General features: G+C 40.5%; 1 protein-coding gene across 3 annotated transcripts in view; it reads right to left on the bottom strand.

The window, feature by feature from the left end:
• ESYT2 (extended synaptotagmin 2) overlaps positions 1-14,973 on the bottom strand; it is an 81,081-nt gene extending 66,108 nt beyond the window's left edge. For all 3 annotated transcript variants that reach the window (XM_041408528.1, XM_041408529.1, XM_041408530.1), the window contains exon 1: positions 14,476-14,973. In XM_041408528.1, the coding sequence (XP_041264462.1) occupies positions 14,476-14,829 (354 nt within the window). In that variant the 5' untranslated portion in view covers positions 14,830-14,973. The remainder of the gene's footprint in view (positions 1-14,475) is intronic.
• Positions 14,974-15,380: the final 407 nt, after the last annotated feature.

Below are 15,380 nucleotides of genomic sequence, written 5' to 3'. Positions count from 1 at the left end.
TCTCTTGAATATTCTTTACCACTAGCTCAACTCTTACAAACACACTATGTTCTTTCACTTTGCCATTTAGCAGCAAAAATAGCCATCAAAAATCAATACCATTTTAATTAATGACAGCAGTAGGCCGAGTCACGTTATAGAGATACTGCCTACAATTAATCATAACATTACACATCTAAGAGTCTTTAAAGACTGAGCAGTTTATAACTGATGCTTAAGCTCACAATTTCTGTATTTTAATCTGCATCTACTGTCCCACTTTAGCTGGAACTGTGATAATCAGATCATACTACCACTAGATCTTGGTTGTAGTTTATGACAAAGGAAAGATGAAAAAAACTTTTTACATCTCAGCAACCCTTTTACCTACATATGATTTCACAGCAATTTCAATGACTTCCAGTTAAGATTCAAATATCGTTAATAAGTAGGCAATTGCAAGTCATGAATTACTTTTCTCTAATTCTGAAAATTTTGTCTTTTATATGTCCAAGAATAAACAAGTCACTCTACACCTGCTTTATCATCAATAAAAGAAAAATAAAGGCCTCTGGACAGATCTATCTGACATCTTGAAGATTTCCTTATTGTCAAATACAGTCCTCTGGAGATGGGTATACTGACCATAAACTACAACTAATTTGCACCTACATGTCTAAATTTATGTTCAGCAGATTCTAGCTCTAAGGAGAAACCAAACACCTAGTGCCTAAAACCCAACTTAGCAATAGCTCTGTAAATAAAAAGAAATTTCTGTTAATTCTAAGACAACTGCCTGAACTGCCAACAACCACCTAGTAAATCAGTTGTCTAAAATCTAGCTCCAAGAAATCTTGCCCATGGCAATGCCAATTTATCTGACTGCTCCCAAGCAGAGCCTTCCTTAAGCTGAATTTCTCTTGGACAGGTTAATCTTTGTGCCCATGCAGGGAAAAATATGTGCAGCCAAGTCACTGTCAGCTCTGAAACTCTCAGCAGATTTTATAACAGATGCTAGTAATTTTTTTAGAAGTTCTACTGCAGAATATTTACTACACGTATTAATTAAAATCTAACAGTTGTGGCCCAAATTATTCCTTGATAAATTTAAGCATGTAAAAAGCAGCAGCACAGTTAGGATCTCATTACTGCAGGTTCCTATTATACAGAGAAAAGGGACCTCCTGCAAAAAGCTCTGTTCACCCCCTCCCATTCATCAAAGGCAGGTTCCAGGGAGAGACCTTCATCTCTGGAATGAGATGCCCAAGTATGGTATCTAAATTCCAGTTTGCTCCAGGAAATGTGACTGTGTGTGCTAACTGGCAACAGATTCTCTTACAGGTTTTACTGTTTACTCTGCTGTTCCAGGCCTGAATCCCAGCGCTGTAGAGCTACCAGATATTTTCAGCAGTCTTAGATCTGTACTCAGCTTTTAATCACATGTAATAACTTTCTTGCAAAAGACATCACTTGAGTTAGAAGAATGCAGTGATGACAGTTAAAATGAAATCAACCCCCTTGAGTAAAATGCCACAGTTATTTTCAGAGATCTGCATAAATAGCAGCTAATTTGCAACTATATCTTCCCAACTCAAAAAAGTATTTCCAAGACTTTGATAAAGTCTTTTCCATGTACAACTAGGCTCTGAGGAAAAAGAAAAAAAAAAAAAACCCACAAGTATTTTACTTCTTTTCAACATCAAGGGATGCTGAAGTCAAGTCCACCGCCCTTGTTGCCATATATGATTTGTCCTATCTGATATAGTACTGACTGCTCAGCATATTTGAGAAATCATTACAACGTGAATACTCAGCTGCCAAACTTCTCATTTTTAAAAAATACATTAAAGAGGTCTCTTTTAACTGAACAGTTTAAGATTGTATTGGGTGTATGTGGCAAAATTTTTGGAGGGTGGAGGGTTAGGGCCACAGAGGTGGCTTCTGTGGCAAGTTGCCAGAAGCTCTCCTATAGAGTTACTTCCCTATTTCCCTCCCAGCAGAGCCTATGTCAGCCAGCTCCAAGAAGGACCTGCTGCTGGACAAGGCTGAGCCCAACAGCAACTGTGGGATAACTTACTTCAGAAGAAAAAGAAATTATTTCACAAAAGTAATTCTGTCCAGGGAAAAGTGAGAACATGAGAGAAACAACTCTGCAGACACCAAGGTCAGTGAAGTAGGAGGGGAAGAGGTGCTCCAGGAGCCAGAGCTGGGATTCCCCTGCAGTCCCTAGAGAAGGAGGCGGTGAATCAGGAAGAAAGTGAAGCTCAGGAAGGAGGGAGGGGTAGGGGGAAGGTGTTTCTAATACTTTTTGTTTCACTTTTCATTATCCTACTCTGATTTGACTGCTAAAAATCTCCTTGATTTCTCCAATTCAAGTCTGTTTTGCCACCACTGGTAACTGGTGAATGATGTCTCTCCCTGTCCTTATCTCAACCCTCAAACTTTTCCATTGCACTTTTCTCCCCATCCCGCTGAGGAGGGAAGAACAACAAAGAACAGCTTTGGTGGGCATTTGGCATCCAGCCAGGGTCAAACCACAACAACTGAAATTAACTTGTAAACTATGTTGGGAAGTGTATTTATTTCAATTTTCACAAGCTCATATAGTTACTTTCTTTTAAATTAGTGATATCTCAAATCCCTTGTCATTGACTAACCTGGACTGCTTCAAGTCAAGAGCTTTTTCTATTTTACTTACGCAGTGGGAGATCACAATGTAAGAACTTTACTTATACATTGTCTTCTCCACTGGAACATGACAGGCAGGAATGTTATTTCCATGTGGCTGACAATGCAAACAACCACAGTAGCAAAAGGCAGAGCTGGAGCTCATAACTTTGGTGGAAAAGAAAACTAGAACAAATGAAAACCCTCCAGACAACTGGGGTTGACAAAAAGAAAAACCATTTCCCCAAGCACTGTAAGTCACCAGCAAGAAAGCAAATGACCTTGTAAGTTCTTGCATGTTAAAACTAAACTAGAATCTTATGTGTTACATGGGAATCAAGACTCAGAACTTCATAGCAAAGGAAATTCCAGAGTGATTTGTCAGAGCTTAAAATCCATTAATTTTAGGAACACTGATGAACTATTCTTCTCTCTCTGGCAAGTGAATACATTCTACTACTCTCCAATAAATTGAACCTACAGTTTATCAGCTTGCTCCCTGAGGACACAGAGGTGAATCAATCTTATTTCACTCAGGGATAAATGCTTTAAACCTACAATCACTTCCACCCCTTTAGCAGAGTTCACTTCAAGCACAAATACCTCCACTTACACTAAAAAACGTTCTACAAAATATCTGCTAAATATTCTACATCCCAAATACCAAACTCACTCAAAGTGAATGAAGATGAAAGTTTAGGTGTCTCCCACCAGAGCCGATAGAGACTGCCTTCCAGTATCCCTTCAAGTCTTCCTATTGCCCATTTCCCTTGGTAAATGTTTTAATATCATCTAAAATTACCCATTAGTCCTCGATGGTCCTGCCTACACTTATTCCCAAACAAGAACTGCCACCTACAATTGTCTGCCACTCCTGTATCCAGAACACCACTGTGCAGACCCTCTCCCCAATCCCAACAGAGGTTCAAGCACTTTGTCAGATTTACTTTGTCAGACTTCCTCACTGGCTGTGCCAGAAAACCAAGGAGTTCAGCATAAAGGCAGCAGGTAGACCAGTAACAACTTGTGTGCACTGGAAGCAAAGCACAGAACACTGAAATACTGCTTAAAAGAACACTTCTGTAATTCCTCAGAACTTTATTTGTAAACTAAGCAACCTCCAAATCAGATCTACTGTCAGGCTGTCACTACGGTTCTGTGTGTAATGGATTACCTTAATGAACTAACAAGAAAAAACCTCATTAGAGCTTTTCTTTTGGTAAATCAAAAGTAACAAAATTAACAGCTTGGTAACATTTTGGTTATTCGCTTGAATACATGAAAGATATGACACAAGGGAAAGAAATGTCAACAATTATTGCAAAACTTTCAAAACACAAAGGACCTGAGAAACAATTGTTGGCAAATATGTTTTCTGTTATTAGACATCTATGTTAAGACCTGAAAAAAGCACAAGCATACATTATATGCAACTTCTTTTAAAGCTTTATACATAGCCAAATGTAGCACAAAATTAATTCCCATTATAAACACTTACATGAATGTGACAGAAAAAAGTGATTTTATCAAATGAACATGGACAGTTCAGGCACATTCACATCAACACCATACTCATACCTAGCACACCCTTAAAAGAAAAAAGAAACGCAAACACTTTCAAAAGCCCAAATATCTTTCCTAAAATATAAACCAATATAAAGATTAGCATGAACAAACAGAGAACAAGAAATTACTGCAATTTAATCTAATATATCAATCTCTATTGAATATTCTTTTAACATGTACAAGTCAGATGACTGAGCACTGGTTTTCTGTTCCCCCCATGAAACACCTCTTATCATTTCCTGGCTGCCACTTGATATTTAACTGGCAGAGGGTGGGTGGGTGGAAAAGCATTCTTTTTCTAGTTCAAGTATTTTAGGAGAAAGTCATTGAGTGAGGAACACCACAGTTTAGGATACAAATTTAGTCTGCATCATAAAATTTATTACTAGACTAAGGCAACTTCCTAGCCACACACAAGAGAGTATTTAGCATTCTAGTTCAACAATTAGCAAGATGAATCAACAGCCTGGGGGAGGAGAGAAGACTTGCCTCAAAACAAACTACAATTTTTCAAAATTCTGGACCAGCAACATTACTGCATTAGGAAATACTAACAAATGAAGAGAAGACATTTCCTCATTTGAATCATTTGTATAATTACATTCATTACATTAACAGTCAGCTTGAAACATGCAGAGAGCTCAAACATGCTAAATATCAAGAAGTCCTGAGAGTTTCCCCTGTAAGTCTGCACAAAAACTCACAGCTCAGATCATGTCTTCTCATACTCTTCCCTGCAGAATAAAAAAAAACTACAGGAGTTCTTGTTGAGCTTTTGGATATGAAGCTGTAAACTTATTCATTAGTCTACAGAGTATGCTAAGTGAAGAAGGGCATCTGAGAAAGCACAGACACATGGGTTTTTTCCTTTCAAGCTATGCAGATCTGAAATAAGGCATGAAGAACCACATAGTACAAAGAAGCAGTAATAATGCTTAAATATAAAGCAAACTGTGAGTTCTCTGAGCTGTGAAGTTCCATTTCAGCTCTCCCTGCAAAGTATTCCTCCACATAATTAATTTGTTTTTAGTAAGCTATTTTTAAAAAGATCACCTACAAACTTTAAGAGCAGAATTGTGGATCATAACACTGCATAATTAATTCGAATCTGAGCAAGCAAGGTTTTACAGCTACCTTCATGCTTCAGCATATCCTGTGTTTACTTTTAAAAATGAAACAGGAAGGCATTTCATTCTTAGACATTCACCTTCTTCCCATCTTCCTGCTAAGGACTGACAGTGACAGAATACAACACGATGGATTGTCAGTACATTTAATTTTACATTCTGTGTTGCATCTTTCAAAATTTTCTCAGAGGAAACTATTTCAGTCTGCTTGGATAATTCACTGAGCCAGTATCTAACTAAAGGAATGCAAACAAAGGTTACAAAAACAATAGCGTGGTCTGTACTAGACTCCAGCTGAAGTTTTCACATAAACAGATGCCAAAGTTATGCAATTTACACTGCAAATATAAATCTCTCAGGTAAAAGTGCTGCAACTGAACTAATGTAAACTCGACCCATGCTGCTATACGATAAGGACAGCCAAATGACAATGCAATTCTTGTCTGTCATATGACAGTTATTTTCAGCCAAGTAAAACTAGTTTCGTGTTTCTAGTATAGTAACAACTTCATGGTACGTAAATCCAGGCTGCTTCAGCTGAAAACCATTAGTCCTCTTTCAGATTTTCGGGTCTTAAGGAAAATTCTGTAGTCACATCAGCATGTAGCAGACAAAACTTTGTGCAATGACTCATTATATGGGAACGTTGGTCTTACAAAGGTTATTTATATTACAGGAGTTCCATTTGAAAAATAGTGTGTTTTAACATTTGCTGCACAGAACTTTTAGTACTATCTACTTAGCTGACAGGCATCCAAATGATTTAAAAGGTGTCACGACATCCAATAAAATACCTTTCTAAAGATAGCATCTTTTTAATTTATTTTCTTCCTAGTACACTTAATATTTAAGCAAATACTTGTATTTTATGCAGAAAAGATTTCTTATCATTTGTAAGCCATAACTGGAGATTGAAAGCTAATTTAATGACAGCTTAAAATAAAAAGGAAGATGATAGAATAATTCAGGTAAGAAGAGATTTCTGGAGCTGATCCAATCTAATCACACACTAAAAACATGGTCAATTTTTAAGCTGAATCAAAATACTGAGAATTTATATGCCTGATAATTAAATAAAATGTTAAAAAATGTTATACATGTTATAAAAGAAGTTAGATATGCAAATTGACATTACAAACCCCTCCCATTCAACCTCTGCTTCCCCACAAAGATACCTCAGCAGCATTTTTTTCCACTCTTTTTCTAAGAACAGCTTCTTTGTGCAGGCCATTGCTCTATCTCACTTTAAACCTGAGCACAGGCTTCCACCACTTCCCTTCCAGAGGCACTGGCACTTTTGTGGTCTCATAGTAAACTCATGAAACTCATCCAGCTGAACACCCAGCTTGGCAGAAAACTCACAATTAGCTGGCCAAGTAAATGCTAATGTTGGCACAAGGTGGCACTGGGAAAGTGCAGTTGGATGCAGAACATCCTTTTTGTCAGGAGTGCACAATTACTTCATTTTGAAACTGCAGAATCAGTTCCTCTGCTAACCCCCCTGATCCTCTCTGCCACAAGCAAGAATCCAGAGCAGAGCCTACAAATAAAATTCAAATTATCCTAAATAAGAACTAAGTTGAAAAAAGCTTTAACATTCTTGCTGTTGCTCTAACTTTTAACTGTATCAAGGAAGCACATAGAGAGAACAAAACCAAACCAACCAACCAACAAAACACAAACAAACCCGTGCCATTTAAAATGAAATTAAAACTCCACCAATGTAACAAAGACTAAAAGATTGGTACATGAAGCTTGGTAAAGCTGTTGGGAATAAAACACTGGAAGTAGGTTGGGGATGGAGATCCAAAGAAGTGCAAGAAGGCGCAGAACACCTCTTTTCTTCCCTCTCCCAGGCAGCCTATTAATGGGATTCAAGGGATGGGACACAGCTTCTTACAGGAACCCTGACATTAGGATGGAAATTTTAAGGCCTTTATAAAGGAACAAGGGATCAAAAAGTATCTTGCAAAGCTGAGGTAAATGGAACAGACTTCCCAAGGCTAGTGTGCTGGTTTAACACAGGCCCCTAAAGCCAGGAAATGACTCCTAATGCTTGAACCTCACTTTTGTAATGAGGTCCTTACAAAGCAAGTTAAATCTGAATTAATTCCAGTCAATGAAGTAGAAGGACATCAGATATGTCCCTAGCTGATGGAGCAAGTTTGTACAACCCCTCTTTCCACTCCTGATGATCTATTATTGTCAACTAAGAAACAGAGAAAGCGGCATATGCCAGAAAAAAACCCACATAAATGTGGCAACTGGGTTTCACCATTTCACACACTTTTAGCAAATTCCTGGTTTAATTCCTCCCTCTTGTTTCTTATCAAACATTTTCTTTCTCAACTTCACAGAACTCCCTCCTCATTCAACTGAAAAAACTCTTACCCAGAATGAAAGTGCCATATGATCTAAAAGCTATACAAATGATAAAGTGTCAGACTTCTCTAAACAGTTCAGTTTCAGAATTTACTGAGTTCAAACAGTTGTTTCAAATAAAAACACTCTCACCCTATTCTTATGAAAACATTGTTTCTCCAGTGTTATTCATATTTCATTCTATGTTGAACACACCTAGTTTGTATATTCTTTATTTTCATTAAGTGCTCACAAACAGCAGCGAAAGATAAGGATTTAATTTTCTTCTTTGAAGTGGCACAGTATTTACCTTGAATGTGCAAAAGCAGCCCTACACATCCTACATTTGAAATTCTGCTGCCCTTTCAAGCTTGGTACATAACCCTTAGAAGCTGGCCCCTGCAAGGACACAGGAAAGCTCCAAAGGTGCTGGTGGGGTGTCCACTCTCCACTTCCTTAGGAAAGGGGAATATCAGATTTAATTTATATTTTCCAAGAGTAGAGAAAAGCAAAGACAAAGATAAGATACCACAGGTCAAACAACTCTATATCTAAACCAGCTAAGTCTCATACCAAATCTACTATTTGTGTAGTACGTACAGAAAAATCATATTCTTGTACTGATTTCCTTTTATCTACATATCAGAACATACCAAATCAGTGATATAGATTAATTCATAATCATTAACTTTTACTTTCAGAACCTTATATATATACAGTTATAAGACTCTGACAAACTCATTTCAGACACTACAGAGGATATTGAGAAAATAGTGTTCTTTTAAAACTTGCTATTATTTGAAAGAAAGTTTTTTAAAAATAAACAGATTCAGTATGGGTATATGGCCAGCAAAGCTCAAAAGAAGCTATGCCAAAGGCAATTTCAGCAACTAGAGAACTAGTGATAAATTGATAAATGGAGATAAATAATTTGGTTTACATTAAAGTTTAAGTCAAAGAAATTTATCTTACCAGAAACAATAAGCCACCTCTTCTTTCATTTTGACAAAAAAGAACAGGACACCAAAGAACACTTCAAATGTATAAAACAGGCTTTCATCACCATAAACTGCAATGAAAATGTTTTGACAATAATCCTGATTCAATTTTATTTCCCAGAAAGTTCTCATTAAAAAAAAAAAGAAAAAAAATGAGATTACATACCCCACCACACTATGATATGCCAACAATCTCAAAAAGCAGTTGTAATTTAAAGTGAGAAGAATTTTGTAGAAGAGGCAGAAAAGGTTGTTATCCTAGGTTTCTTTTTCTTCCATAAAACCTCAGTCTCTACAGACAAGATCTTTCTGACTCCTGCATTGACAAATATGATTGAAGATGGGCCAGTCCTTATATGCAAAGGCACTTAGGCATGGAAACAACAGCAGCAGACTAAAATGCAAAATTAAAAAATAGCAAATGAGTAAACAAAAAAAACCTAAAGAGACCTCTACACATCCTCCTTAGTTATTCAGACAAACTGCATATTTAAATAACATTTACAGTAGTCCTAAAACTCAGTAGTCATTTCTACATAATAATAATTTGTTAGATGAAAAAAGAATGTATTATAAGTACATATTTAGAAATCCCGTGTCACTTACAAAGAGTTCAAGAAGTGTACTAATACTTTCAGGCTGATGTTTTTCTTTAGTTGTTTGATATCATGTTCATAAACATCAATTCAACATGAGGGTTTCTACCATAAACATTTCGTAAAGTGATCTTTATATACGAATCACATAGTGAGGCTCACCACCACATCACTACGTGAGAGAAGGTGTTTTGGGACAGACATTGTCTCAGCATAGTTTTAACATACTCAGCTTGAAAACTCTGAGAAACAGGGAGATAGGATCAATTGTCTAATATATTTTTCTTTTTTTTTCCCTTTGGTTCTCCATTCCCAAACCCATTATTTACATCTCTCCTAACTATGGGGTGCTCTTAGGATGTCACTCAGGTTACCTGAATTTCAAGAAGTAATACTGAAACAAATTAAACTTCTTCCTTTAAGAAGAACCCAACCACAGAAACACACACAACCCACAACACACGGATGTGCATATTCATATACTATGAATCAGCTAGAACAGAACACAGTTTAAAATGAAAAATAATCAGGCAGAAGAAGGGCACAGAGTTCAGTTGTTAAGTACTCACAAGTTACCACTCCATTCTTACTCACACCTCTCCACCCTTTCCAGATGCAGGCTGGCAGCCCAGAGCAATGGCCACCTGCAATACTCACCACCCAAAATGATGAGATCCTGCTAAACACTAAGTTACTGTACATGGGAGTTGTTTTCCTTATAAATCACCCCTTGGTAAATTCCATCTAACATACTCAACTATGCTGGAGAACAGATCAGAAGAATGTGTCAAAATGTCTCATTGTCTTCAAATTTCATATGCTGCAGAAAAACCCTCCAACAGTTCCTACAGCTGCAGCAATAACAGCAGCAACCAAAGGTATAAGGAGAAGAGGAACACCTTTTTCTTCTATAGCAAATAAAACATATTGAACTGCAGAAGTCCACCTGTTTATCAGGTTTACTGAGTACATAACATCCATCAGCAGGGATTCTTTGGAGATTCCTGTCCTGAACCATCTATCTAAGATCTAGATAGCAAATTTGACTCTGTATCACCAAGAAATAGTCATATCAAACACACACAAGAGCAGAACCACCTCAACCTTCTCTGCAAACATCACTCAGTACTGTGTGATCCTGCAGTTAGAGCTACCAAACCACTTTTCTTCCACAAACACTGGCTCTGCCTTTCCAACACCAGTAAAAACCAAAGTCTTTGTTGTTCTAACCATACAATTGGACATTATCCCCTTTCTCTAGGTGTAGCAGTGGTACAGCAGTTCAGTGGTGACCCACAATACTCACAATCTGAAAAACTTCATACAGCTTCCCATGACAAAGAAGACCTACCAGATTTCTGTATAATAGTATTCCAAGTAAGTTTAATTTAGAAGATTATGACAGCTATTTAGATTTAGGCAGGCTTTTTCCTTTTTCTTAAGTAGATGAGAAAATAAATCAAGAGAAAAAAAAACCCCCAAGAATATAAAAATCACTCCAAACTAGAGCAGAAACTTAAGCAAGTGTGTAGGACCCAAAATGGCACAGCAGACTTGTAATTAATGTTCTAGCATGTCACCACTTTTACTGCAATCACATACAGTATTTCAGTTTCTGTATAATACACACTTAGGATTACAAAAAAATTGTCTAAATCTGTTTTCAGAATAATTTTTTTGAAAATGCTAAGATTTGTTGCTATTTTGGTCACCTGCTGATTGTTGACAGACTGCACATAGATACAGCTCCTGGTACCAGGCCAAATTTACATTTAATCTGGGGAAAATAAATTCAGCATGGCTTTTTATCTGTATATTGAAGAAAACAGGAGCCAAAGTTTCACTAATCCAAAAACATGTTGAACATGATATGTTGGCATGTTACAAAAGTGGCACTAAGCAACAAGAACCACTGCTAAAATGGAAAAATTAGATTAGCTTTTTTGGCTGATCTGAGATATAACAAAGTAAATTTGTTATTATTAGATTACTAAATTCCATTACCATTTTTAAAATAAAAGGCAACCTGATACCTGGCCTCTGAAAACTTAAGAGTCCTACCTTTAAGTTTCCTACCCTTGCTCCTCTATGTAGTGATACTTAAACTGCCACTTTCCTTTTATACATGTTTGTGACTAAATTACATTCATTCCAGTATAAAATACATCTGGTGCATAAAAATGCTGCAAATAAAGGGAAAACGTCTTTCTCTAAAGAGACTTTTTCATGTCTTAAACTCTCCACTTAAAGACAACTTTGATCTCCAGTTCTTTCTCATTTTAAGTTCTGCTGTCTGGTTCTAAATTATTTGGAAAAGTACCCACCTCTGCTCCCTCCTACCCCATATAATCCATGACACCTTTCAAACATGCAGCACAGCTATAACTACATGTTAGCAAGTCTATGAGTACGGATCTTATTTTTTTAAGACAGTACATGTGGTATTTTTCAATGCATACTTATTTGTAGTTAATTCTGTGTTGACATTTTAAGTAACATAACTCGTATTCATGTTGAATTAATTCATTTCACATGCACAGTACAGAATATTCCTGATATATAACCACCTGCTCATGGAAGAAGTAAATCTAATTTAGGAAACTAATAATTAACATTACAAACTCTATCTAGTATGGTGGCACAACTGTATCATTTTCAAACTGCAACTGAGCATATTGCCAGCAGAAAAACATTCTCCAGAAATAATCACCTTCTGAAAAATAAATAACTCAGTGCAGTATTACTGAGTACTTAATATGAACCACTAAAGCAACAGACAATACCAAGGTGTGTGGGGAAAGGGAATCATACCCAGCACACAAAGCTAAAGCTCTTCTCCAATCAAGGGCACAGGAAGATACCACATGTCAAATAAATCCAAGATACCACATAATTTTAGTTGAAAAATGGTTTATTACACCTCAGTATCAGTCCCAGAAGAGTACAAAGTTTCCTATATATTCCTAACACAGCACTGTCCTACTCAAGCAATTTAAAACTTATTTCCATAACAGAAACCAACAGAAAATACTTCAGTTTGGAGTTCATACTGAGATGGATAAAGCTGATCCCTATCAGTGATGTCAGGTTCCATCCAGTATCTGTTACTTCAAATATGACTGAAATTCATAAACCTCCAGGAACACATACATAATGCAGAAGGAAGAACAACAGCAGTTTTTCAAGACACATTACGAAAGCAGCATAAGACTCATATAAACCTTAAGGACTATGACAGCAGGCAATGAATACCACTTTTGATTTAAGCAGGTTTTCAGTTTTCAGAAGTCTTCCGTTTTCCAGATTACATTTATTCTGGAAGCTACTTTTATTTGAAAGAAGGATGCTTCCAGAACATAGCAAATACATCAACAGAAAGAAAATAACCAAAACCTTTAAAATTTAAGAACATGGATAAAGAAGGAAGAAAATATTAAAAAAAAAAAAATCTACATCCATTTGCCAATGGGTGTCTGAGAGGGTCACACTCTTGGGACACCCTGCATATTGATCATTGCTTTCTCATAATGCCATAGGATATATGCAGATGCTTGCAGCCAGCTCTCAACTGATATGTTGGCCTCTGACTTCAAACAGGAGGCCCCTTTCTAAATATTTAGTTATTTGGACAACTCCAAGCAGAAATTAATTGCCATTTTATCAAAGGTAGCAAATTGCAACTTAAAATAAAACCTACGCACAGCACTAAGCTTGAATACCTACAGCTTAGTTACCAGCAGATTGCTACTATATACAAGCCTCCACTACAAATCTAGCTTCAATTAATTCATTTTAAATGCAGTGTCAGAACATTGCCATTATATGGCTGTGTGATTACAAGGAAAACCAAACACCACACACAAGTAATGTAAGAGCTAATAACTATATTATTTGAGACTCACATCTCTGCTTCAAGAGGTAAAAATTAGCGCAGTGTACAGGAGAGATTAAATGATCTTCCAACAGAACTTTGGCAAAAGATATGATGGAAGAGGAGTAAAAGCCTCCAGTCTCACACCTACCCACTCTATTCTCTCTTATAACTTCCTTAGTAGAGCTAGAACAGGTCACATCAGGTATTGCAATCTGATCAGATGAAAACACTACTTGGACTCTTATCATCTCAGCACTGCTGGATGCACTGTCACTGCAAAGAGTCCCCAGGAGAGACGTGGGTGACTATAGGTCAGGAGCAGAGAGTGGTCAATAAAAGAATCGCACTGAAAGAATCAGCAGAAACCCTCGAGATTTCGGGTATGGGCACTAAGAGAGCAGCAAGCTCTGCACAGCGCATCACGGGGGCAGAGCAGGGCTCAGGCCTGGATGCACACTGGCACTGGCAGCTGTATCAAAAGCATCATCAATCCTCCAAAGGAGAAATCACAAACAAAAGGTATCCAACTTTGAAGCTGGATTTAAGCTAAAACAAAAAAAAGTAAGTAATGTTAGCTCTGAGTACCTAGTAGAAAACCTAAAACTTTCAAAGGAAGATTTGGAGAAAGCCTTTAAAAACCCACCACACCAATGCACAGATAAAGCCACCACAGCCCCTGTACCTCAGTGCTCATGTCACAGCCCTGAAACCACTCAGAAACACCACCTCACTTCTGGTTCATCCCCCGTTTGGCAACACTACAGAGAGACCGATCAGCATTAAGCGCCCGGTTCTATTCCCCTCTCATCTCAACTTTGTAAGGAACGGCCCAAGCCGCGACATCCGCGTTCTGCAGAGACCGCGCTAGAACCAAGCCGTGCGTGTCACTGGCACCTGAGGGGAAGGAAACCCAAACCCTGCAGCAAAGTTTATTTCTCCGAGGGGGAACCCCGGTCACGGCAGGCTCCGGCTGTCACCGCCGTCAGCGCCGCGGGCGCAGCGGAGCGGGCGGCGGGGACACGGACAGGCCACCCCGGCGGAAACAGAACGGCAGGGAAGGGACACGCTGCCCGCCCGCTCCCGCCGCTGCACCGTCTCGGAAGGGGCTGGCGAAGCGGGACAAGCAGCCATGGGGCGCGGGAGATGCAGTGCCCTCACCCCTCCCGCCAGGCCGGCTCTGGGGCTCCGGCCTGCGGCGCAGCCCCGCGCGGCGGGGCTGGGTGTCACGCAGGTCCCGGGGAGGTAACAGGCCCCGGCCCGCCGGGCGCGGGTGCTCGCGGCAGCGCCGAAGGGTGTTGGCCACTCACCCACGCAGGCAGATCCGCGGAGGAGACGCTGAGCCGCACCGCCTCCTCCTCGTCCTCCAGGAAGGCGAGAGCCCGGCCCAGGCGGGAGCTTTTGCCGCCGCGGTGCCTGCGGATCCAGAAGAGCCCGCACAGGGCGATAAGCACCCAGCTGAAGCTCAGCCCCAGGTAGCCCAGCACATACACGGGGAAGATCAGCACGAAGCTCCTCGCAAACTGCGACACCAATCCCGTCACGTCCACGCTCAGCAGCGGTGGAGGCGACTCCGGCACAGGGTCCGCAGCCGCCGCGTTCTCTGCGGCGGGATCCGCGGCGGACCCCGCGTCGGGGGGCTGCTTAGCGGCTGCCCCGCTCATGCTACCGCAGCGGCGGCTCCTACTGCTGCTGCCGCTCCTCCCGCTGCTCCTCCTCCTGGGGCGCTGGCTGCGAGCGGGCAGGGGGCAGGGCGGCGGCGGCGCCTCCTCGCATCCCGCGCCCGGCCCCGCTCACCGCGCTCCGGCACCACCCGCCGCCGCTTCCGGGCCCGGCTGGCCCAGCTCCGACCGCCGCTGCCGCCGGGAGGAGGCGGCTCGGCCCCGACCGCCGCTATTGGCGCCCGGCCGCCGCACGAACGCCTCTGTTCGCCGCCTCCCCCGCCCCGGGCAGCCTCTTCCCCTCCCCTCCGCCGCTCGCTCATCCCTCCCTCGCAGGCCTGCCCGGGGAGCGCGGGTTCGCGTTGCCGCTGGGACCCGCGTCCGCTCGGGGCCACGGCCATCGCTGCGCGGCCGCCGGGAATGCGGGGAGAGGAGCGCGGCTCTGGGGGCCACCGCCAGGACAGGGGCTCTCGGTGGATGGCAAAAGCAGAACGAGCGTCCCGAGGCGTGTGTGCGCTTCCTCAGGGGCGAACCACTCTGTCTCCCGTTCTCTT

The sequence above is a fragment of the Onychostruthus taczanowskii genome, unplaced genomic scaffold (genome assembly GCF_017590055.1).
Source record: "Onychostruthus taczanowskii isolate IOZ18803 unplaced genomic scaffold, ASM1759005v1 scaffold3, whole genome shotgun sequence".
In the NCBI taxonomy this organism is placed as follows: Eukaryota; Metazoa; Chordata; class Aves; order Passeriformes; family Passeridae; genus Onychostruthus; species Onychostruthus taczanowskii.
This window is presented reverse-complemented; position numbering and strand designations above follow the sequence as displayed.